Raw genomic sequence first — 25457 nt, forward strand, 5'->3', positions numbered from 1 at the left:
GCAAATTTTTAAAATGGTCTACTAAAAGCAAGGGGCTAAACTTTGGATGGATTTTAAAGGTCTTACCATTCAAATTGTTCAAGAACGTCCAAAAGTCCTTCGAGTTGATACAATTCGATAACCGTCTAGCTTTTGTCTCATAGTATTTTTTTTTTTTTGAATACAAGGTCTTGTAGTAGGTGTTTGCTTAAAGATATTGCTAATCACTTGAACGACGATAAGTTCTCAAACATCCAAATGATAATTTTCCGCCCTTTTGCACTCTAGATCAAACCAGGGCGCTATGAAGTTATCTTGTGTTTCCTTATACTGTACAACGTTATCGGATATGATGCTTTTATTACCTCTTCTAACTGACTCCGGTTATATTGCTGATAACTTTGGAGGGAAGTGTTAAGATTTATTTGGTATTGAACTCTATTTTTTTGGTTCCACCTATGTTTTGGTATCTGTCTCATAATGTTCTGAGTCCTCAGCTACTATCGAAAGCCAACAAGTCACAACTAATGGAAAGTGATCCGAAAAGGACGCATTTTCAACTTTGAACTCAATTATTCGGTCGTTCCAGTTACCACTAATAAGGCCGTAATCGATTATCGAACAACTCTGATTGTCGATAAAAGTAAATTCGCCCATATTATGCGGTTCATATAAACAGATTGGAGCCCATTTGAAAAAGATTTATGTGATTTTTTTACAATAGTCCAATCAAATTACATTGCCACCTTATGCTCAACTTATTCAACTACAAAATATACCATCTCCAACATGGCACAGAGCTTATCTACAATCTTGTTTTATTGTCGAAATAATCAATGGGTCATTTTCAGCTCTAGTGATCTTCTGTCATTCGTGTCGACGTTTTCCATTGAACACTGCACAAAATGTCAGTTCAGTTAACATAATATCTAATACCAGTCGATCACCAGCAACGTCGTATCTAGTTTGATTGGCCCTTCAAATGATCCAGATTTTCATCAAAGAAAACACATCATTGATAAGTCCCTTTTTCAATTTTCTTAAGAATTCCTGAGCTATAGAGTATTTTTAGGAATTTCACATTCGTGTAGTACGACTAAAAACGAATCTCTGTAATTAACAGTTCTACCGAAGTTGTGTCCGAAGATATACTGATAATCACTACTGGAGGAGGGGGTATTAATATAAAGGTGCTTGAAGGGAAGATATTTCCCTAGAGCTTAACTGTAAGAAAGTGTGAGATACAAACTTTATGCCGGTGTTCAACCGACGTAAGTTTTTCTGCGATGATATCATCACCAACCTATTTGATTGTTCTACGTTCAATACTGAAGTAGGTTCCAGGAGGTGCTTCTGTATTCACAGATTATAGTCACGTCAGATACTTCTTGCATCGCCTTAGGAAACTCGAACATCTAGAAGAAATTTTGGCGACATCGCTTATGTGCTTCTTCCACAAAAGTTTAATGAGAATACACTAACCAAAAATCTCAAGATTTTCAGTCTCCTTCATGCAAGCCCTACTCATGGAAATTCGCAAAGGTGGTGCATTATATTTTAATTGCAGTAAGCAGCTTTGAGTTTTCGATTCATTAAATTTAACAATTCTGTCTTAGGTTAGAATTTAATGAGGTTATCATACATTGCCGTTGAAGACCCACACCCAAAAACCAGGGTTGTGTTTGTTAAACCGAATATAAAGATCCAAGGATTCTATCGTCAGTGAAACAGATAAGTGGGTTAGAAGTTTCAGGAAGGAGATCATTAATAAAAATGATGATGAATGTTGTGTTTCTCAGACTTGAGTATTAAATGTTACGAAAAGTAATTTATAATCCAACGAAGGAAGTATTCATCTAAGCCAAAGTCTTGCTTTTCAATACCAAGGCCTGATCTCAAACCATATCAAATGCTTTTGAAATATCAAGCACAATAATCTTACTTCATCCTAAATTACGTAACCTATTGCTACAGTTGCCGTACTTCTGGTCTTGAAGAAACCTTCGGTTTCGAAATATTTCTTGGTCTGATAATTTATCAAATGTTTTTACGACCTTGGAAAAAAAGGACATAAGTGCGATGTATAGCCTAGATAAATGCCATCCACACGGAATAACCCCAAAAGAGTTAGATAGATGAACAAGAATTGCAATTTGTAGAGAGAAATTTGCGAACTATGTTATTTCTAGAAGAATTGATCGCAATAATTGGACACTGAGATTTTGTAACTAAAGACTTTTAGTCGTTTCTGGTTGAGGCAAAGTGAAAGATGACGAAGAAAGATATAGTTTCATGTTAAATTGAATTTATCAGGCTTTGATTTCAGACATCAAACTTTAAGAGATATTCCATTTGTATTAAATGTTCAAGACATTTATTCCAACGATTTATCTCCATTTTTACAACGTAACGTGTGCCACACTTTTATTCCCTGTAAAATATGTCAACTATTCGAAGAGCTTTCAAACATCAATGAATCTTTTATGCAGCGAAAAATTCAATATAACTCTCCAGATGATACTTTAAATTTATCCCACAACATCAAATATCTCCACAAGTGAAACTTTAAATCATCATTTTCCGTTTCCAATGTCCCTTAGAATAAAACTGTATTCGAGATATTCGGAGGAAACTTTCTTTGACAAAAGAAATTAAATTTTTCGTGAAATCTGAAATCCATCTTTTGATATGGTAGTTAAGTAACAGCATATTTATTTATAAAGACATTTTTTTAAGACCTTTTTAATTTTTAACAAAAATTTCACCCTCATTCCCAACAAGCCCAACTAACTTTTTCATTAAAATCTCAACAAATAACATAGAAACTGCCAAACCAAATCCATAACCAAACAAAGCAAATGCATAACGACACTCAGTTAGCCCAATCGAAACGAATCCTCCAACACTGCCCTCACATTTCGGCTTCTGAGGGAACCATTTCAATTCTTCCCGATTCATCAGACCAACTTCTCTTTGCCAACGAATTCTAGAAGAAGAAAAGAATCATCATCTCATAATGTCAATATTACTTTAAAAACTTACTGCCTTCGAAAGAGTTCTTTGTAGGGAAAATTCTTTCGTACAGGAATTGCCAGAATTGGCAACTTAAACGGTTCCAATTCCTTCAAGCCGCACTTTTCTGTCTCAGCATAAGTATCGCTAATAACCTGATAGCCAGCTTGAAGTTCTACTTGATATGCAAACAGTCCTGTGCGAACTCTTTCCATGCCCATGTTGGGTCGCATGTAAACATTTTCACCCTTGGGTTGGATCTTCTTCTGGAATAAAGTTCGTGTCACTGGATCCGTGGATTCCTAAGAAAAGGCGAAAATTAAAATTCTCAAGACGCACAGAAAAAATGTTTACATTAAAGAAAATCTTATTGTAAACAGTGTCCTGAACTCCAATTTCCAACGGCGATTGCCCAAGATCACCCAAAGTTCCAATAGCCTCACTCGGACTCTGCAGCAGAGCCACAATATTCGCCGAGAACGATGTAAAGAGAAACAACGTTGTTACAAAAGTCGTGAAAACCAAAATCCTTGCCGACCGATTTGGAATATTCACATAGAATCCCTGTTGACAAATGGCTCCCCAAACAAAAACAATGCAATCTCCAAAATCCATCCCTCCAAGCAGTGGTGAAAAAGCCAATTCAACTGACATAATTATAGCAGTGAATATAATAAACACCGCTACCGCAATCCAAACGTCATAGTTAAACGGCAAGGCGAAGATATTCGCTACCGCCGATAGCGGAGGTTGTCTAAACATTATCCCAGCTCGGATGCGAAAGGTCTCCACGACAAAATGAACCACGGCAACCCGGTCCAGTCGCATGAATATGGCATTCTGAGAAAAATCCAACTCATAGCGCTGAAACCGTCCCATCAGCCCATCGAAGGAGCCATTCGGCTTCTTCCAACCCCAGTTGTCAGTTTGATGGGTGTTGAAGCTGATGGAAAAAATTACAAAAATAGAACCCGTATAATTCTAAGAATTTATAAATAATTTCCAACCTTATGTTGAACCTTCCACTGAGCGCCCTTGTCAATGGATAGTTCACCTTTGTGATTGTGTCAATATGTCTCATTGTCAAATCCTCAATGTCAGTGTACATATCTGGGAATGCAATCACCAGACCGGTCCTAAATTCCAATCCCTCCAAATTCTCTCGATACGAAATTGCCGAACCGAATTGCTGCAAGCTCGTTACCAAATCTCTACTCGAAGTTATATTCCGACCAACTTGCCTCACCCTCATTGGCTTCCCTGCGTCGACCTTATAAACATCCAACAGACTGCCCTCACTCAACATCAGCAATCTAACCTCACCATCCGGTGGAATGAACACGTCAGAAATTGTCCCATCTTTGCCACTGCCACCCGCACTCAGAAGCAACCAAAAACGGTTGGTTGTGAATAGATTTCTCTGCTCGGCTGCCCTCAGAGTCTGCCAGGCACAGGAGCCATCTAAATTGACAATTATTCCCGTCTTGTAGCTTAAGGGATTCAAGGTGAACTGATGCACATCATCATCATCGTCATCGTCATCCACATCATGGTCCAAGTTCATATTATCACGAAACACATTCACGTACATTTGTGATGCCAAGAAACCACGTACAAGTCTTCCAATTGGTCTGACAATCTCATCTCTTCCGCTGACATCTTCTGGGCATAGGACCAAGCCCACACTGCCAACTCCATGGAACCGAAAGTAGTCCACGTACAATGGCAAATTGGCTATATTCCACCACGACGATAACTGTTGCTCCTTGACTTTGCTATTGCTACCGTAGATGGCGTCTTTATCAGTTGGCTGGCTTCCAGAAGTCAAGTCAGAAGAAACAGCGGCGGCTGTGGCGCTGGTGGTGGTGAAAAGAATTTCACCTGCCACAATAATTGAGATGACAGGAAGAACATGCATACCTTACTCCGAAGTCACTTCGTTTCTTTTTGCTTCAGTTGCTGTCCCGTTTTGCGGTTCCGTGATTTTTACTCTTGTTTTTATATAGCCAGTGTCTGATGGTGGAAAAAGCAAATTGGCCCACTAACTACTGTGGCTCCACCTCCAGGATATAACTAAATTGGTGGAAAATTGCACGCAATTTCCTGTTTTATAATGAGCATTCTGAGTGCATCCAACCCTCCACACTACGTTCATTCGGCCCCCAAACCCCACACACGGATAGGACGAATATAATGGCAAAGGAAAGGACACCTGTTGTAAGTATATAGCCTGCAGGACGTACACTGTACTCGTAGACGTACCGTACAGTGTACATACATACATACATACATTACTCCATGTCCTGGTGTGGTGAAAACAAAATGGAATGCTGCATGAATAAATGAAAATTCTTGGTTTATCGTGTGGCAACATTTTTGTTGCTGCTCATCGTATGTCCTTGTTGCAGTGCAGTGCAGGTCCTTTTGGCAATGTGGCGATTATTTATTTAAATATACTATTCACAGGATATGCAAGGATATACATTTGTCCATAGCTAGGTTGAGGTATAGGTTAGGTACCAACTACTTATTTCGGTGTTGCATTGTTTGTTATACCATATACCAGGTTCAGGATACCATATGGCCAGCCGGCGGCGGCGGCGGTATGTGGGTCCTTTTAAAACAGGTCCTGTCACCTCTTTATAGCTTGTTCAGTGGGCGATAGTGAGCTGAGAACGAGAGGTGTGGCATGGATGGGTTTGGTTGATTATTTGATTGCTGTTTTCGTGTGCTGGCGCTGACGATGATTAACGAGGTGTTGCAATTTTAGGTTGCAATTTCAGTGATTTATTGATTGTGTCTATTAGGGATGCGGTTTGAGGTAGGAATACGGCTGGCGGTAGCGCTCACTGGGTGGTCGACAACAGTGGCAGCGTGGGCTTTGCATGACTGAAATAAAGTGTGGTTTTTTCTTATACTTTCTAGCTTCTGAATTCTGGAATTGAATTGAAATGTGCGAGGAGGTGAATTGAGGGGCGAAATTTTATGGTTGCGTTGAATTTGGCTAACAATGGTGATAGAGCTTAAATTATGGCTGCTGCACTCATTCGATATATTTTATTTAAATTGCTGTTCTTCCTATCTTCTGTTGCAGCAAATATAATTAGTCCACTTTTTTATCCTTATGTCAGGTAGAAATAGTAGAATGTCCTTTAGCGGTTGAAATATGTTTTCAAATTGAGATATTTTGTGGGATTCGGTTTGTCTGATGGTTAACCTTTCATTTGAATTTATAATGCAATTCATGGACATTGGTGGAAAACAAATTAAGGTAGGTTTTAGATAATTTCAAAAACGAGTAGGGAGCCAATATGACCAAATGAAATCTGCGTAGGACTAAACATTCATTTATACTAAAAATCAATGTCATTATAATCATTGGGGCAGTTATGTCAAGTCAAACAAGGTAAATCGGGTATTTTTGGTTTAAGTTTTGCTTTCATATCTTCCCACTACTAATTATAAGCTCCTTACAGTTTCAATATGTTTTAGGGTGAAATGAAGTAAAATCAGAAGTAAGCTCAATTTTGTGATTGATTCGGACATTAGAATATGCGGTAGCTCAACACATTGAATTCAATTTCATTCAGAACTATGACCACCATTTTATGAATATTCATAGCTTGCCTTCCTGGAACAAATTTTAGCAGTGCCAATGTGGGATTAAGGTGTTTACCATAATTGAAACTTAAAAGGACATCAAATTGAAATCAAAGAAAACGAGCAGAACATTGCGGATTCAGATATTGGATTGGCTGGTTGTTATCATTTGCCATTTCTGGAGATATTTCTCAGTTTAAACACTTTCGAAAGACCTAATTGTATTAATTCGTCGAATGGAACCGTTTAGTTTTAGTTATCGATTGGTTCTTAGAGGTATAACTGGCAAATTAGCTACTGTACTAATATGATGAAGGTATTGAATTTTGTCGAGTATACTTTGGAAAATAAATATTTTTTTTTATTTTTTTTACACTTCAGAATTTCAGAAAGTAGTAAGCTTATAGCAAGCGTCAAACTACGATCAGAGGCTCATCATAAGTGCATGTGTTAGTTGTTAGTAAGGATGAACAGTTTAAGTTATATAAAATGCTCATTCGACTTAAAGCTTCATTCTTGCCATAGTTAGTTCTATGGAAGTCAATATGTATAAAATCAAACGTGCGCAGGTGATGAGTTCCGCCCCGGTAATTCAAATGTACACAAGATAGCAAATAAGGTGCATCAATTTCACCATTAATGAGTTGATGAAAGAATACTAAGTCATTATTAACACGCCTTTGATGGAGAGATTGCATTTGAAGAAGTAGAATACGATGTTCATAGGGAGGCAGATCATAGGGATCTTCCCAAGGAAGACCTTTTAGAGCAAAGCGAATGAAATTATGTTGAATTGATTCAATACGTTTTCTATGAATTTCGTAATAGGGAGTCCATACCTGCGAAGCATATTCAAGATGAGGACGAACATGGCAATTATACAAAGAAAGGGTAACATAGGGATCATTGAACTCCTTTGCCCAGCGTTTTATAAAACCAAGCATAGAACTTGCCTTATTAACAATAACATTAATGTGATGTGTAAACTCTAAGTTGGAACAGAAATGTACACCTAAATCTTTAAATGTGGAGACACGACAGAGTTTTTGCTGTGATATACAGTAGTCAAATACGTTACTGATTAGTTTTTTAGTGAAAGTTATAGTCTGGCATTTTAAAGGGTTGAGTAAAAGGCTATTTTTCCCACACCAAAATGTGAAACTATCAATGTCGGCTTGTAAAAGAATACGATCATGGTTTGACTTTATTATTTTGAAAATCTTCATATCGTCAGCAAAAATAAGAAGTTCACTTGAGCGTAGACATGACGATACATCGTTAATAGACAGGATGAACAGAAAAGGGCCAAGATGGCTTCCCTGGGGAACACCAGATTGAGCAACAAAAGGTTCAGAATGACAATTTCTAAATTTTACCTCGTAGGATCTGTTTTCAAGGTATGACTTAATCCAAGCTAAGAAAAATGGTGGAAAACCAAGAGCCTTAAGTTTAAATAAAATAATTTCGTGGCTTAGTTGGTCAAAAGCTTTAGAAAAGTCAGTGTATACACAGTCAACTTCATAACCTTGTTCTAAAGCGTTTGAACATATGTTTGAGAATGTGAGGAGATTAGTAACGGTTGATCTTTTTTTCACAAAACCATGTTGCTGTTCGCAAATGATATTTTTACTAAAATATGCTACGCTTTCACAAACAACTTGTTCAAATACTTTAGGAATGCAAGGAAGCTTTGCAATGGGCCTGTAGTTGCTTATATCTGACTTGTTACCTTTCTTGAAAATTGGTGTAAGAAATGACTTCTTCCATATACTGGGAAATTTGCCTGTTTTTAGGGAAAGTTTGAATAAAAACGTAAGGGGTTCAACTAAAACATTACTACACTTTTTTAGTACTATCGGGGGAATACCATCAGGACCGGCTGAGCAGTCATCATTCAACGTAGATAAAAGATCAAGGACCGTACTCTGTAGCACAGGTATGTGGCTTCAGCTAGTTTGCGAAAAAGTGTGATTATTATGAAAATATACTTCATCAACTTCTTGAGGGCTATTAACAAATGACTCACGGAAATTCGTCGCGAAAGCGTTACAGATATCAAAAGTTTTATCTAACGAAAGGTGCTTGTAATTGAAGATAACTGGAAAGCCATCTGATTTTTTCTTTGAGTTTACAAAATTCCAAAATTTTTTAGGATTCTCTTTCAAAGAGGTGCCCATATCAGTAACATAACAAGCATATAAATAATTAGAAAGAGATTTAAATTGGTTAAAGAGTTCAACATAAAATGCCTTATTTCTTTTGTTACGCAGTAAACGCAATTCTTTCGTGTACCAAGGATGGCTAAAGTTTGTATTTCTTGATTTCTTTATCGGTACATTTTTTTCAAAACAACAACTAAGGATCCTATAAAAAGTTGAAACTGCTTCGTCAATGTTAGAAAATGCTAGTGTATCAGCAATTCCAGAAATGGTTAAATCTTCAGACAACTGCTGGAAATTGGCTCTTCTGAAATCAAAATTATATAAGCAATCAAAAGAATTACTGTGATTAGTAAGGTGATTACTTAAGTCAAAAAAAATGTCCAAAGGGGGGTGATATTTGTCAATATTAGTAATTCCTGATCTAGACTCTAGAACAAGAGTACTAATAGCGTCAGAAGAAAAGACTAAATCGAGAATTCGATTTTTTGAGTTTTTAATACAGCTTGTTTGCTGTAAGTCAGTAAGAAGGACTTTATCGAGAAGAGATAGTTCCATTTGTGAAGAAGAAGGAGAGGCTTCAAGGCAGGATTCGTCTACGGATGGAATCCAGTCAATGTGTGGTAAATTAAAATCACCTAAAAGTAAGATATTGGTGTCAGAGCTGGACAAATTTATAAGATAGTCTAATGCCAAGGAGAGATCGTTATAAACAGACTCCAAACTTTTTGGAGGAATGTAAACGTTTAAAATGAAAAAAGTCTTAGTCTGTACCATTATCTTTACACATACCAGTTCAATTGATAATACAAATGGAAAAGATACAGAAGAAGAGAAATATGTATTTTTTACCGCTATGAGAACACCTGCACCTAAATCCTTTGCATTACCAACATGACGATCTTTTCTGTAAACTTCGAACTCTTGACTAAAAAGTTCTGTGTCGGAAAAGCTTGAATTAAGCCACGTTTCTGTCAAAACGAATACGTCGTGTGGAAATGATTGGGAGTTAAGAAAAATGTCAGTAGTCTTGCTACGAAGTCCCCTTACGTTTTGGTAGAAGAGCGTAAGCCTGTTAAGTTTTTTGATTTGTTTTTCAAAGAAACACCCTGTTTTTGAATTTGAGTAAATTCTTTGACTAAAGTCTCTTCGGGCCATATATTTGGGTTGCAAATAGAGTCAAAGTAAGTGGGATTCGTTATTAATTTAAAAGAGGAAACAAAGCTTTTTGGTTTACTGATCTTAGTACACCTGATAGATGAGCTGGAAGGTATGCTCTTGGTAGATACTAAGTGGGAAGTTATATCTTCTGGCGTAGTAACTGGGTCCAGACTGGCCTACGCAAGGCCCTTAAAATCAGTTGACAAAAATATAATGATATTAAACTAATAAGGTGGAATCAATCTAGTCAAACAAAGAAAGTAGGGGAAAATCAAATATAAAATAATTGAAAACAAAAAGCACTCACACATGGACAAGGGAACACTTTGGAAAAAACAAAAATACTGAACACCTTACCGGGGAGAACTTTAGTTTTAAACAAAATAACACAAAATTCAAGAAAATTGAAATTGATTAAAATGCTAATATAACACAATATTTGATAAAATTAATGAATAAAACAAAATTAAGTTCACTTATTCAGAGAAATTTAAAACCACTATAAATATCTAAACACGATTTATATAAGAAAAAAAAGGAAAATATAGAGCCTATAAAAACACGACTAATAATAAGAAGCAGTGCAACCACTGACGTTTAGACGTTTTTTTTTTTTATTTACTTCCCATGTTGGTATGGTATGCTCGGCATACCCTTTGGGGAAGTTCTGAGATCAATGAACGAGGTGAGTCGCTTTTTGATTTTATTATTAAAAATAATATGACCATTTGCAACAGAGGCAATGCTCCCACTTTCGTCTTTCCGAGCTCGGAAAATTATGATGTATGGGAGGTTGTGCTTGATGTTACTTTAGTAAACAACCGTAATTTATTAGTGGAGAATTGGAGAGTTTCCCCTTTGAATTCGTTTTCGGATCACAAGTGGATTCTTTTTCAAATTAATTTCGAGTCGAAAAACCCTCCACCTTACAAAAATAACAAAAGAACTGACTGGACGAAATTCAGTCAAATTGCTAATTCCAAACTAAGCAACTTAAAGAATCTCACTGAATCTATAGCAGACCTTGAATCAAAGGTGAAAGCCTTTGAAACTTCTATAAGTAAAGCTTTAAGAATCTCTTGCAAAGTTAAATATAGCCGTAAAACCCTTCCTTCTTGTTGGAATGAAGAACTGTCCAGTGTTAGGAAAATGACGAGGACAATTTTCAATATCTGAAACAAAGATAAGTTTTACCAACCGTATAAAGACTCTCTTAAAATTTACAAGCAAGCCCTGTCTGTCATCAGCCAAAAAACAAGGCTGAAGAGAATACTGTCAATCAATCGAAGACATAAGGGATTCTGCAAGGCTCAGCAAAGTTTTATCGAAGGAACATTGTAATCCTTCATTTCTAAAAAAGCCTGATGGAACCTGGATAGCCTCTCCAGCCGAATCTCTTGAGCTACTGATGAAGACGCACTTTCCAGGCTGCGACAGTGATAACCCCGAATCTCTTGAAAAGACAGAGCTAAACGTAGCTCATGTGGAACTAGTCAATTCCGTTATAACCAGAGAAAATATTTTGTGGGCCATCAATACTTTTTCTCCATATAAATCCCCAGGCATGGATGGCATACTGCCAGTTATGCTTCAAAAGTTGCATGATGTGGCAGCTCCATGGCTGGAACAAATTTTTTAAGGATGCCCCTTCTGAAATATGTGCCCATGTCGTGGAGACAGGTCAAAGTAGTTTTTATCCCGAAAGTGGGTAGGCGAGGTCACGAATCCGCGAAGGATTTCAGACCAATAACCTTCACATCTTTTGTGCTTAAACCTTGGAGCGCATTTTTGATTAGCATATTAGAGAAATCCTAGTTGGACGACCTCTCGAAAGCTCTCAGCATGCTTATCTTAAGGGCCAATCTACGGAGACTGCCCCACATGAGGTAGTGCGTACTGTAGAACAAACAATCCATTATAAAGAATTTACTCTTGCCACCTTCCTAGACATAGAAGATGCTTTTAACAACGTCCTTACAGAATCCATAGAAGAATCGCTCGTTAAGTTCGGTGTAGAAGACTTCATTCGAGAATGGATTATTGCCATGCTCAGTGGTAGGAAGATTCGAGCCTCTCTAGGCAATACAATCGCAACAAAACACGTGAGTAGGGGAACACCCCAGGGTGGTGTCCTTTCGCCTCTTCTATGGCTTCTGGTCATGGATACAATTCTCGTTAAATTAGAGAGATGTGGAGTAAAGGCGGAAGCCTATGCGGATGATTTGGTGCTATTGGTGTCAGGAAAGTACACATCTGTGATTAGTGAAATCACGGAGTCAGCTTTGAAGAAAGTTAGCAGCTGGGCCACGAGTTGTGGACTAGGAGTTAACCAAAGTAAAACTGAACTGTTGCTCTTTAACACCAAAATTAAAGTACCGCCTTTTACGCTACCTCGACTCAACGGTCAAATCCTATCATTGTCTTCCAGTGCAAAATATTTGGAAGTTATACTCGACCCTAAACTAAACTGGAAACTAAATATTGAAGTACGGGTTAAGAAGGCCTGTGTTGCCTTCTACGCCTGCAGCAAAACTTTCGGCAAAAAGTGAGGACTTCAGTCGAATATGATTTTATGGACGTACAGTACACAGCCGTTGTACGCCCAATCTTAACATATGGTTCTTAGCAAAGCCTACAATATTGATGAGCTAAAGAAGGTTCAGAGAACAGCTTGCGTGGGCACCCGGGGGCCATGCGCACTTGCCCAACGGACGCCTTAAACGTTATTTTGGATCTTCTACCAATCGACCTTTTTATTAAATACATAGTTTCCTGCATCGATTTTAGGCTGAAGGAATCAAACAGCTGGTTGTCAAAACCTTATGGTCACAGCAACACAACGAAATTGATTCCCTCAGATATTATCTCGGTAGACACTGACTACTGCACTCCTACTCTGGGCCTTAGTAATGGTTTTAAGGCTATTTTCCCATCGAGAGAAGATTGAGAGGATGACATCGTGTCGATAGGTTTCGACACAACCACCTTTACTGACGGCTCAAAAATGGAGTGCGGAGTTGGTTCTGGGATCTTTTCTGAGTCCCTAAATGTAGCCAAATCCTTTAGGCTTCCTGACTTTGCTAGCGTTTTTCAGGCTCAACTGCTGGCAATAAGGGAGGCATGTAAGATACTTAAACAAATCCCAAACCAAAACCGAAATGCGGCTATCTTTAGAGACAATCAGGCAGCTGTCAAAGCCATTAACTCAGCCACATCCTCATCTAAATTGGTCCAGCAATGTCGCGATGAGCTTGCGAGCACGTCGTAGATACGGGAAAGGGTGCTTTAAAAAAATGCGGTGAACGGCGATTTTTCAAACAAAATTTTTTTCAGCGACGAAATAGATTTCGCACTCGGTGGGTATGTTAATAAACTACAGTGTCGTATTTGGAGTTCTGAGATTCATCAAGTAACTGAATAGAGGCCAATACATCCACAAAAAGTCACTGTTTGGTGCGCTCTTTGGTCCAGAGGTGTGATTGGACCTTACTTCTTCGAAAACGACGATGAATAGACTGTCAATTCGAAGCGTTATGACCACATAATAACCGACTTTTTTGTGCACTTTTAAAGAACTTGGAGAATATGTGGTTTCTACGAGACGGAACCACATGCCACACAACTCGAGCGAATATGGCTTTATTGCAAGAGACATTTCCTGGTCGCGTAATTTCTCGTCTTGGCGATATTTTTTTATGGGGCTACGTGAAAGACAGTGTTTATGCAGATAAATATTACATCAAAAGATTCGATTGTTGCAACAATTCACGTGGTGGTCCTTAAAATGATGTAGTGTTTCACACATAATGTCAAACTTTATAATAAAAAAGAAATATCATGAATAAAATATTTTATATGTGTTCTATTTACGATTACTATTAAAACCGCAAAATGAATAACCCGGTACAAGTTTTCGTTTTTAAGACGCAAGTATTTTTAAAATTTTTAAAATACTAAGCCAAAGCGAATTTTATAAAAACCGGTTTTTCATTTTCTGCGCATTTTTATCATAAAAATTACAAATTAGATTCTGATTATGTCCACTCCACTCCAAAAACTAAATGTTGTTGCAATTTATTTTGCCTTATAATTAATAAAAAAAAAGAAATTAAACTAGAATCAAAACACCCGCGCGAAATATTAAAGAATGAGAAATAAATTATGCCGAACTGTCAAACAACAGCGGCGAATAAGCGAAGAGGCAAAATTGCAACAAGCAGCAAATTAAGTGCTGCCACCACGACGAGCTCAGTGAGGGGTGGGTTCAGCAATTAACAATCAATCGATGAATCGATTGATAAAGTTGCATGGAAATGTGATATCACTTTGATATCAAAATTATTACTTTAATTATAAATTGCCACAGGGGCGGTCTTACGTTTCGTAAGAAAACGGGCCCCAGCAATTTTTTTTTTCCTGAAATAAAAGAAAAGGAAATTGCAAACCTTTGTTTTTTTTAAACACAAACCAAGAGAAGAAAAGAACCAATAAAACAGTACAACCAAGAAAAAAAAACAAAATGGTTAGCTTTTAGGACACTTTATTTATACGATGTGCCTGAGAAACCTTGCAAAAGCAGGATAAAAACTCAGGATCTTTTCAAAAACAACGACAAGTTTTATGGATTATGGACCGTTAAGGTCTTAATTCCCACAATTAAAATTGGGATAAAAGGAATAAAATAAGTTAAACGGAAATAAACAAAATTTTACTTATCTTTTTTTTTCTCTGCAGAACCCCAAATAGATATTTCTCCTTTCCTTTCCTTCCTTTTTTTTTCCTTTTTCACTTTTTCCTTTTTTTTTCTATTAAAAACGACACTATTAATTTTTCTGGATTATTCTCAATTTTTTTTTTTCTGTCTAAGTCCGAAAGTTATCTTCACGGTTTCAAAGCTCGAAAAGAATTGACGGCCAGATTCCAAGATCTGTCCTATCTCTTCCTTTCCATCTCCCGACATTGTAGCTTTCAGCCAATATGGAGTGGCGGATTTCAATCACTTCATCAACAGCCAATCGGAGATCGGCTTGTTGATCTCAACTTGTGATGAAATTCTCGCGATCCCGCTTACTCGCTCTTCTCTCACAGCTAAATGCAAGTCATCCTGGAATTCGCCTTCCGCTGGATTCACTTCCAGGTAACTTCGATTCCAGGAGCTGCATTCAGCCACCCCCACTTTCTTTTTCGATATCGGACAAAGACCGAGAAATTAAAAATCGAGAAAAACCTTTAAAGCAATCAACTAAACTTTAATTTTGACTTTAAGACCGCTCGGAAGGAAGGGAAAAATAACTATACTTTAAGATCTGTTACTCTACCCCCGAGTTAAGTTGCCCGCAACTTAACCGTCCATAGGTCCATAAAACTTGTCCCGTATTACATTATTTTCAAAATGATTACAATTAATCGTGAAACAAAAGAAATTAACTATATAAAGACAAGAATTTTACCAAAAAGATTACAAAATTTACAATTTTAAGAATTTATGTTGGGCCGTGGGCCATTCTCCAGTTGGAGTAACTTCTGATGAAACTTTACGTATCAACCAGACCGTCCATCTGGTTTGGTTTCACTTCCATGGAAACCATCCTTCTTTTGAAACCTGAAACGAGACTTGGTATTTTTTCCTCACGAAAATGACAGAGAGAACCATGGTCAGAAGGACTATGGCCGTCCCGCTCTCTCTCATCCTCGTGTAGAAGGAATATGACAAGTGTCAAATCGAAAGTTGTAAACAAAACACAAGTGGGAAAGTGGATGCAAAATGCATCATTTTTATTAATTAAAATTAAATGTGGAAAGACATTGTTGCGTTCATTTATAACGCAACAAATCCCACCCTTTCTTCCTTGAAAAGGTGTTTGTTCATAACACAAACAAGATTACAAAAAAAAACTCTTCGTTTAAACATCACGAGATGGAAAGACTACTTACAAAGGGACTTCCAATATTCATTCATTCTCCAACAACGACGTAAACGGCTTCAGATCTTTAATGTGCCAAGTGCCACGATCTTTACCGGTGTCATCTACCAGAACATAAGTCCAGGGAGATAACTTTCTAGATATTTTAAAAGGGCCGACAAACTTTGGTGCCAATTTAGCTGCGTAGTAATTTGCAGCATCGGACAACACAAAATTTCTTCGCCATACGAGGTCATTCGGGAGATATTGAGTATCTCTCCTCCTGAGATTGTATGTCTCGGCGGATTTCTTAACCGCTACTTTTAATTTTGCAGCTATCTCTATTCTCAATTTCTTGAACCGTTCTTCAATGGTTCCTCCTTCGACTCTCCTATTCCCTTCAATACTCTCACTCCTAATACCTTCGTAATTCCCACTCGTTGACATCTCTTTCCCAAAGTTCGCATAGTACGGACTAACACCTAGAACTTCATGTTGGGAAGTGCGTATAGCACAAGCTACCTTAGCTAACTGAGAATCCCAGACTCGGTGATTCTCTGAAACATACGCTCTTAATGTTGTTTTAATAATTTGATTAATCCTTTCGGCAGGATTAGCCTGTGGGTGATAATGCGGAGTAAACCTAATTTTTGAAGAGTAACCTTCACAAAGTATCCTTAACTCCCTACTTTTAAACTGCGGACCATTGTCACAAATGACAATTTTAGGAACTCCAAATAACAGGAAAACATTATCTTCTAACTCTTTACATACCGCCTTTGCGGTGGCTGTCCTAAGTGGAAACAATAAGGGAAATTTGGTAAGATAATCTACTACTGTTAAAATATACATAAATCCTCTGTTGGACTTAGGTAAGGGCCCTACTAAATCTACGCTAATCATCTCCCAAGGAGATGATGCTCCTACTCTCTCAGTCATAAGACCGGCTGGCTTGTCATTGATCGGTTTCACTTATTGGCATATACTACATTTCCTAACATATTTGGTGACGTCTACTCTCATCTTAGGCCAATAATATTTAGCTCCTACTCTCGCGAACGTTTTTCTAACCCCCATGTGTCCCGCTAGTGGACTATCGTGACACTCTTTCAACACTCCTAACCTATCTTTCTTTCCGACTACTAACTTCCACTCTTCGTTATTGTCGTGCACGATCACATGATTTGACTTTACAAATTTGTATAACCTGCCATTGTCTACTCTCCAATTCGGAAAAGCTAACGGATTAGACTCAACTGACGAAACCATCTTAGCCACCCAAGGGTCCTTATCCTCATCTGAAATCCCAGCTAACTCTGGAACTCCCCGAGATAACATGTCTGGTACTACATGTTCTTTCCCTTTCCTACGAATGATTTCAAAATCAAACTGTTGGAGCCGAACTGCCCAACGTGCAAGTCTACCTTGTGGATCTTTGAGATTGCTCAACCAAATCAAAGAATAGTGATCCGTTACGACCGTAAACCGAACTCCTTCGATATAAGGTCGTAACTTCTCGACTGCCCATAAAACTGCCAAACATTCCTTTTCCGTAGTGGAATAATTTCTTTCACTTCTATTGAGTGACCTACTTAAGTAACAAATTACTTTTTCCCCCTCTTCAAATGTTTGGGTGAGTACGGCCCCGATGCCGTAGTCGGATGCATCTGTCTGAACGACAAATGGAAGCTTGAAATCTGGACATGTCAAAATTGGAGCCGTGATTAAGCATTCCTTTGCTTGACGAAAACTATCTTCACATTCCTGTGACCAAACGAATTTCCTACTCTTTTTCAACAAATCTGTTAAAGGCCTAACTAGTGTTGCGAAATTCGGTACGAAGCGTCTGTACCATGAAACTGTCCCTATGAAACTCCTAACTTGTTTTACATTTTTAGGTGCTGGTATTTTGATCATACCATCAACTTTTTCCGGGTCTACGTGTAACCCGTTTTTGTCGACTATATAACCTAAGAATTTAAGAGAAGGTCTACAAAAATTACATTTGTCGCGGCCTACTTTCAGCCCCGCCTCTCGTAATCTCCTAAGAACCTCACCTAAAATCTCTAAATGTTTTTCAAATGTACCTGTGACGATAATGATATCATCCAGATACACGAAAACGAATGGCTCCAACTCAGGCCCTAACACACTATCGATGAAACGCTGCCATGTTGCAGGCGCATTGTGTAATCCAAAAGGCATTCTTTTGAATTGAAAAAGACCCCTACCAGGTACCGTAAAGGCAGTGTATTTCCGCGATTCCATTGCCATTGGAATTTGCCAGTAAGCGGACTTAATGTCCAATGATGTTAAAAATTTGGCATTCCTAAGTTTATCTAAAATAGCCGAAATTATCGGCAACGGATACGCATCCCTGTCTGTCACCTGGTTAACCTTCCTAAAGTCGACACAAAACCTAAAACTATCATCCTTTTTCCTAATGAGAACAATTGGGGAAGCCCATGGACTATTTGATTTCTCAATGACGTCCTCTTCCAACATCTCCTGAAGTGATCTTTCTATATGTTCCTGCATTGCCGGTGAAACCGGATAATACCTTTGTTTAATCGGCTCAGACGAAGTTTTAATGACATGTTCTACCATTGTTGTTACCCCTAATCCCTCTGGCATATTCTCGAAAGCATTCTCGACTAAATGTTTAAGTTTCCCTTTCTGATCCTCGTCTAATTCAGACTCCTCTGTGATAGACGTAGTATCTATCGAAGCCACTATCTCCTGGTTCGAAAAACTCCACATGTTTGAACGTAAATCCGGGACTATACCCGATAATGCCCAAAAATCGGCACCCAAAATCAAAGCATGTGGTAGGTTGGGAATGACTAAGCATTCAATCAAAATTGACCTACTCTCTACAACAATGGGTATTTTAACTATTCCTAAAACTCCTATACCTGCACCATCTGCTAAATGAACTTCCCTAATGTTTGAACCATCTAATTGTTATCCTAAATCTTTTAAAACATGCCATGCGTCCCTACAAATAATCGTTCGCGATGCTCCAGAATCTAGTAATCCTAAAAACCTAAAACCATAAATATTAACTCCTAAAAACGGACGTCTATCTGTACCGCTTGAATCTAACGTGAAACCTAACCTAACTTTGTAAGCCAACTGGTCGCCAGCAGGCAACCTTCCTAACTCTGACGCCGGCGCTCTTGTCCTGCTGGCCCAAGAGTCCGTTGCCCGTTTCCGACGAGCAGCGTCTACAATTTTGTCTTGTGGTCCCTACAGTACCACAACCAAAACAGCGCCTAGGAGCGGAACAGGAATTAGCGAAATGGCCTTCCCGGTTACACTTAAAACAACGATTGTTTCTATTCGGAGGGGGATCAGGATTAACCGCAACTCGAGTATCCGATACCGAGGCGATATAAGCAACATCCGGCTCCAAAGCCGACCTGTTGCGATAAGAGGGTGGAGGAACGAACGACTCGACATTTGCCCTAATGGTTTCCAGCCTTCTGCCCAAGGCCACCAAATCGTTGACTGACTTAATGTCAGCTAAACCTAGCTGTGTCTGGTAAAATGGAGCGATATTCTTCATGAGAATAGCCAACTTTCTATTCTCACTCAGAGGCTCCGAAAAACGTTTGAAAAGAGTCTGCATGAGCGCAACGTACATGCCTATTGACTCTTCCTTACCCTGGGTTCGACGCCTGACCTCATCCAAAAAGAGATCATCATAGTTGGAGGGCAAAAACTCCAACTTCAATTCCCTAACCAACTCTTTCCATGTTGAAGCCGTGTCCCTAATCGCCCTAAACCAGAGGAGTGCCTTCCCAGTAAACAAATCCACCGCTGAGCTGTAAATTGCTTCTTCCGAAACACCGCGAGCCTCCCTCAATTCTTCGATTCTTTCAATAAAAGAGTTCACTGATGAACCACACCGTTCACCAGAAAACTGCACGTTCCACTTGTATGGTCGCTCGGGGTTCCGGTCACGGGGTGAATCACCCTGTATTTGGAACCCACTAGAGCTCGTTCGTTGGCCGACTGACGCAGCTGGCGCTTCCAAATCTGCTGTCGACATTGTTGATTGATTATTATTATCGTTATTATTATTAAAATTTTTAGGAGGTTCCATCACCTCCTCTACCTCGGACAATTTCGCCATCAAAAGCAAAATTTCCCCCCTTAAATCAGCTACCTCGTTAACCTCATCCGAAGATTCGGCCTTAGACCTAGAAATCCTACCCAACGACCACTCAATTTTGGTCAACACTTTCTGATAATCCGACGACTTCGGATTTTTCGATACATTCGGAAGCAAATCCCTAATTTCCAAAACTTTCGCCCTAACCGCCTTTGAATCCTCTTCAAATGAATATGGATAGTGGGGACTATCCGAAGAAATTGAACCAGTCCGTTCCAGCATACGACTAGCCCTGAGAGTCATCCTCATCTCATCCACCTTAGACCCTTCCTTCAGGCCCCTAGCCCGCAACTCATAAACGAGTTCTTCTTTAGAAAGCCTATTAATGTCCATCCTGACCAAGAAAGTATAAAGAAAACTACAAAAACAATTTTTTAATTTAAGACCGTTGATAACAAAAAGTCACGACGACTATTATGCCCAATCAAAATAATAAAACGATCGATGTTTAAAACAAAATAAATCTTCAGGAGAAAACCCTACACAATTAGCACTAGAAAAAAAACAATATGGTAACACCAATAGAGTAAATTCAAATAAATGTTCGGATATCCAACAAAAGTAATATGGTAACACCAAAAAAGGTAATATTGAAATTAATTTAAAGGAATAAAAAAATTAAAATGGTCACACCACTACAAGATCAAGCAAAATTTTAATAAAACCCAAAATGAAATCAATATGGTAACAATAGCAAAACCAATTCTTTTTTAAAATTAATTTAAAGAAACGAAATAAAACTTAATATGGTAACACCAAGAAAGATCAAATAAAATTTAAAAAAACGTATGTAAAAAAAATCAATATTATGGTAATAAAAGCAGAAGAAAAAAAATTATATTAACATTTATTTCAAGAAAACAAAAAAAGTTGGTATGGTAACACCAATAAAAATCCACTAAATTTTAAGAGGAACTATAAAAAAAATCAATATGCTAATAGCAGCAAAGAAAAATTATTTTAAAATTAATTTCAAGAAATCGAAATAAATGTTAATGTGGTAACACCGATAGAAATCAAGTAAATTTTACGAAAACCAAAAAAGAATCCGTATGGCAAATAGCACCGAAAATTATTTTAAAATTAATTTTTTTAAGAAGACTAATAAAGTTGATATGGTAACACCAATATAAAATATATTAAAATTAAAACAAATTCAAAACCGCACTAAAGGAGAAGAACCGTCAAAAAAAATAAACTTGAAATTATTAACACGCAAAAATTCTAATTGAATTGCATATGTACGAATGTATATGTATATAGGTAGGTAGAAGGTCACCTTCAAAATGTACCCCCAAATCTCGACTATCACGATTATAGTAAATGTATATATATATACGTTAAATATAATTAATTTTTTTTTTAATTTTATCAAGGAAAATATAAAAAGACTCACTCATGAAAATACCGAAAACCTTTCCAACCAACTGCACAATTTCCACCGCTGCTTCCACTCCCAGTCAAACAAGTTTTTCCGTAATTTATCTTCACCAAAAATCCTGTATAAAAAGGAAAAAAAATTTGCAGTATCAATTGCAAATAAAAGAACAAGGAAATCACAAACTTATCTAAAAAAACAGACACCACGACACAGCACAAAATTTCCAACTCAAAGGGAACAATTTTCTTTTTACAAGCCCCACGTTATGGGCGACAATTTGTTGCAATTTATTTTTTTTGTTTAATATTTATTTAAGAAAAAGAATTTAAAATTAACCAAATCACCCGCGCGAAATATTCAATGACACGAAGTAAAGTATGCCGAACTGTCAAACAACAGCGGCGAATAAGCGAAGAGGCAAAATTGCAACAAGCAGCAAATTAAGTGCTGCCACCACGACGAGCTCAGTGAGGGGTGGGTTCAGCAATTAACAATCAATCGATGAATCGATTGATAAAGTTGCATGGAAATGTGATATCACTTTGATATCAAAATTATTACTTTAATTATAAATTGCCACAGGGGCGGTCTTACGTTTCGTAAGAAAACGGGCCCCAGCAATTTTTTTTTTCCTGAAATAAAAGAAAAGGAAATTGCAAACCTTTGTTTTTTTTAAACACAAACCAAGAGAAGAAAAGAACCAATAAAACAGTACAACCAAGAAAAAAAAACAAAATGGTTAGCTTTTAGGACACTTTATTTATACGATGTGCCTGAGAAACCTTGCAAAAGCAGGATAAAAACTCAGGATCTTTTCAAAAACAACGACAAGTTTTATGGATTATGGACCGTTAAGGTCTTAATTCCCACAATTAAAATTGGGATAAAAGGAATAAAATAAGTTAAACGGAAATAAACAAAATTTTACTTATCTTTTTTTTTCTCTGCAGAACCCCAAATAGATATTTCTCCTTTCCTTTCCTTCCTTTTTTTTTCCTTTTTCACTTTTTCCTTTTTTTTTCTATTAAAAACGACACTATTAATTTTTCTGGATTATTCTCAATTTTTTTTTTTCTGTCTAAGTCCGAAAGTTATCTTCACGGTTTCAAAGCTCGAAAAGAATTGACGGCCAGATTCCAAGATCTGTCCTATCTCTTCCTTTCCATCTCCCGACATTGTAGCTTTCAGCCAATATGGAGTGGCGGATTTCAATCACTTCATCAACAGCCAATCGGAGATCGGCTTGTTGATCTCAACTTGTGATGAAATTCTCGCGATCCCGCTTACTCGCTCTTCTCTCACAGCTAAATGCAAGTCATCCTGGAATTCGCCGTCCGCTGGATTCACTTCCAGGTAACTTCGATTCCAGGAGCTGCATTCAGCCACCCCCACTTTCTTTTTCGATATCGGACAAAGACCGAGAAATTAAAAATCGAGAAAAACCTTTAAAGCAATCAACTAAACTTTAATTTTGACTTTAAGACCGCTCGGAAGGAAGGGAAAAATAACTATACTTTAAGATCTGTTACTCTACCCCCGAGTTAAGTTGCCCGCAACTTAACCGTCCATAGGTCCATAAAACTTGTCCCGTATTACATTATTTTCAAAATGATTACAATTAATCGTGAAACAAAAGAAATTAACTATATAAAGACAAGAATTTTACCAAAAAGATTACAAAATTTACAATTTTAAGAATTTATGTTGGGCCGTGGGCCATTCTCCAGTTGGAGTAACTTCTGATGAAACTTTACGTATCAACCAGACCGTCCATCTGGTTTGGTTTCACTTCCATGGAAACCATCCTTCTTTTGAAACCTGAAACGAGACTTGGTATTTTTTCCTCACGAAAATGACAGAGAGAACCATGGTCAGAAGGACTATGGCCGTCCCGCTCTCTCTCATCCTCGTGTAGAAGGAATATGACAAGTGTCAAATCGAAAGTTGTAAACAAAACACAAGTGGGAAAGTGGATGCAAAATGCATCATTTTTATTAATTAAAATTAAATGTGGAAAGACATTGTTGCGTTCATTTAGTAGTATAAATATCGGACTTGAGGAATAAAATGCTCCTCCCTAGTGTAAAAAATGTGCTCCGAGCATCAAAATTGCTCCTAAAGGAGGACAGCTATGACACTGGCTCGTTGGTGTAGTATCATGGGCAGTATGCATTGAGTGTCATGTGTGTGCTTGTGTGTGGAAAAAAAAAAAAGTGTTGGTAGAAAACTATTGTTGGGACTGTAAGAATATACTTTTTGGGCATGGGAATAGGGATGGGAAAATTTCATGCATGTTAATTACAACAACTATACAGTAGTATAAATATCGGACTTGAGGAATAGAGCATTTGGGTAAAATGTATTTTGTTGTTGTAAATTGTGAATTTTGGTGTGAATTTAGTTTTCGTGACTGTGAATTGCGGTTAGTGATGTACCTACAAAATTTTTTTTATGTTTTTAGCTTGAATATTGACGTGGAGGATGCGGTGTATGTACACTGTACAGTAGGATGCTAGAAAAAAGGGATTCTTGTATGGTTTGTAGGTAGATTTCATTAGAGTATGGGTATATGAGTTTTGTATGGTAATGAGATCATATTACATCAGTGGGAGTTCATTGACTTTAAGATGCATTGGTTGTTTGAAGGTTGATAGTAATTTATGAAAAACAATTTAAGAAATAATAGAAAGGAAACAAATATTTTATGTCGTTTATAATAATTGTGATTTATTAATCCATGAATTGTTAGTCGGTGGGAAGCCGAGCCATTTAACATATACATTGTCTCCATTACTTTTAAGTACTTTTTCCACGAGATAAATATGAGGGTATTTAGTCTTTTGTAATTCTTTTTCGTAAAAACATCCACTAATAGGTTGACCATTAAAATCTTCAAGGAGATATGTTGGCGGGTTGGTTAGGTTTACTTTTCTTATCATAAAAATTTCCGTTGTCCAATTTGGTGTGATTAAAACTAAATTCCTTCCACATTTTTTTCAGAAATTTCTGTATAAATAGCTGTTTCAGTTTAGGATGTATCTCATACCGTCGACGATGAATCTCAGAGAAGAACTTTTACAAGTTGAAGAGGAAGTTTTGTTCAAGCCTTGTAAAAAGGTTATTGAATTAAAACAAAATGAAAAATATCGTATTGGTAAACTGAAACGTTGTGTTACGAAATTTGGAGAACGAATTGTTGCTGATTTGGGCGAATTTCAGGTAATTTTCCATTTTTATTTCTTAAAACGTTTAAAAACGTAAATACTAAAGACTTTTTTCTTTCAGACTTTCTTCCCAATGCGATACAACAAATTGTCAGACGCTGCAATAACCGAAATCAATCGAGGTTCATTCAACTTTACCTATTTATGTCCGTTAGGACGAACTGCTAGTATTAAAATTGAAGAAGAACTGTAAATTATTAAATAAACCTTACATGTTCTGAGCATACATATTTTGTTTTTAATTGCCTCTTTTCATTTCATTTGCGTAAAAGTGTTTACTTTATGAGGGGGAGAGTTTGACAGGTTTCAACATGTTTACCTCTGGTTAATCAGCGAAAATAAATTAAACTGAATTCATACAAAATCAATAGTATTTAAATATACTTTTAAGGTTTTTATATTGGGCATGTAACAAGTTATTAAGGCGAGAAAAGCATATTACAGTTTCAAAATCTGTTTGCTAGCTAGAAAACCATAAAATACAAACTTAATAGCATTTTTTCTTAAAAAATCATAGATACTAAATTTATTGGGTCAAAGGATGGTCAGTAAATTTAAAAAGAATAAATTATAAACTATCTTCACGTATACCATCATCATGTAAACTTACTTTTTAAGTTATGAGGCCACTAGAAAATCAGAAATATAAATATTTTACCAAAAGTAATATGTGTCAATTTTTAAAGCATGATGAACATCAGAAAATCCTAGATGAATAAATTATGATGTATACTTATCTACAGTACATAGTCAGAGATTCATTAGAAAATAATAAAATACTAAATTTATGAGGTGTAGATTACTTACTAAAGGGAGTCTGATTATCTACTAACTCGGTTTTGATATTCAAGATGTTTGAGC

At 37.2% G+C, this 25457-nt stretch overlaps 2 protein-coding genes across 2 annotated transcripts; one reads left to right on the top strand and one right to left on the bottom strand.

Annotated features, from left to right (window-relative positions):
* Window positions 1–2676: 2676 nt before the first annotated feature.
* LOC129939137 (uncharacterized) lies at window positions 2677–4989 on the bottom strand. The gene is made up of 4 exons (XM_056047017.1): window positions 3999–4989; window positions 3346–3934; window positions 3022–3293; window positions 2677–2965 (listed from the first exon to the last, which is right to left on the bottom strand). Exons 1-4 carry the CDS (start codon window positions 4907–4909, stop codon window positions 2722–2724), a joined length of 2016 nt encoding a protein of 671 aa, XP_055902992.1. The 5' UTR covers window positions 4910–4989; the 3' UTR covers window positions 2677–2721.
* An 18592-nt stretch (window positions 4990–23581) lies between these two features.
* LOC129939148 (uncharacterized) lies at window positions 23582–24822 on the top strand. The gene is made up of 2 exons (XM_056047032.1): window positions 23582–24591; window positions 24658–24822. Exons 1-2 carry the CDS (start codon window positions 24406–24408, stop codon window positions 24787–24789), a joined length of 318 nt encoding a protein of 105 aa, XP_055903007.1. The 5' UTR covers window positions 23582–24405; the 3' UTR covers window positions 24790–24822.
* Window positions 24823–25457: the final 635 nt, after the last annotated feature.

Source organism: Eupeodes corollae, chromosome 1 (assembly GCF_945859685.1).
Source record: "Eupeodes corollae chromosome 1, idEupCoro1.1, whole genome shotgun sequence".
NCBI lineage: Eukaryota > Metazoa > Arthropoda > Insecta > Diptera > Syrphidae > Eupeodes > Eupeodes corollae.

Coding starts and splice junctions, on each gene's coding strand:
- LOC129939137 (XM_056047017.1), bottom strand. CDS start 4,909: ATGCATGTTCTTCCTGTCATCTCAATTATTGTGGCAGGTGAAATTCTT. Junction 3,935..3,998: donor AGTGGAAGGTTCAACATAAG/GTTGGAAATTAT, acceptor TTTTTCCATCAG/CTTCAACACCCATCAAACTG. Junction 3,294..3,345: donor ACAATAAGATTTTCTTTAAT/GTAAACATTTTT, acceptor GCCTTTTCTTAG/GAATCCACGGATCCAGTGAC.
- LOC129939148 (XM_056047032.1), top strand. CDS start 24,406: ATGTATCTCATACCGTCGACGATGAATCTCAGAGAAGAACTTTTACAA. Junction 24,592..24,657: donor CTGATTTGGGCGAATTTCAG/GTAATTTTCCAT, acceptor TTTTTCTTTCAG/ACTTTCTTCCCAATGCGATA.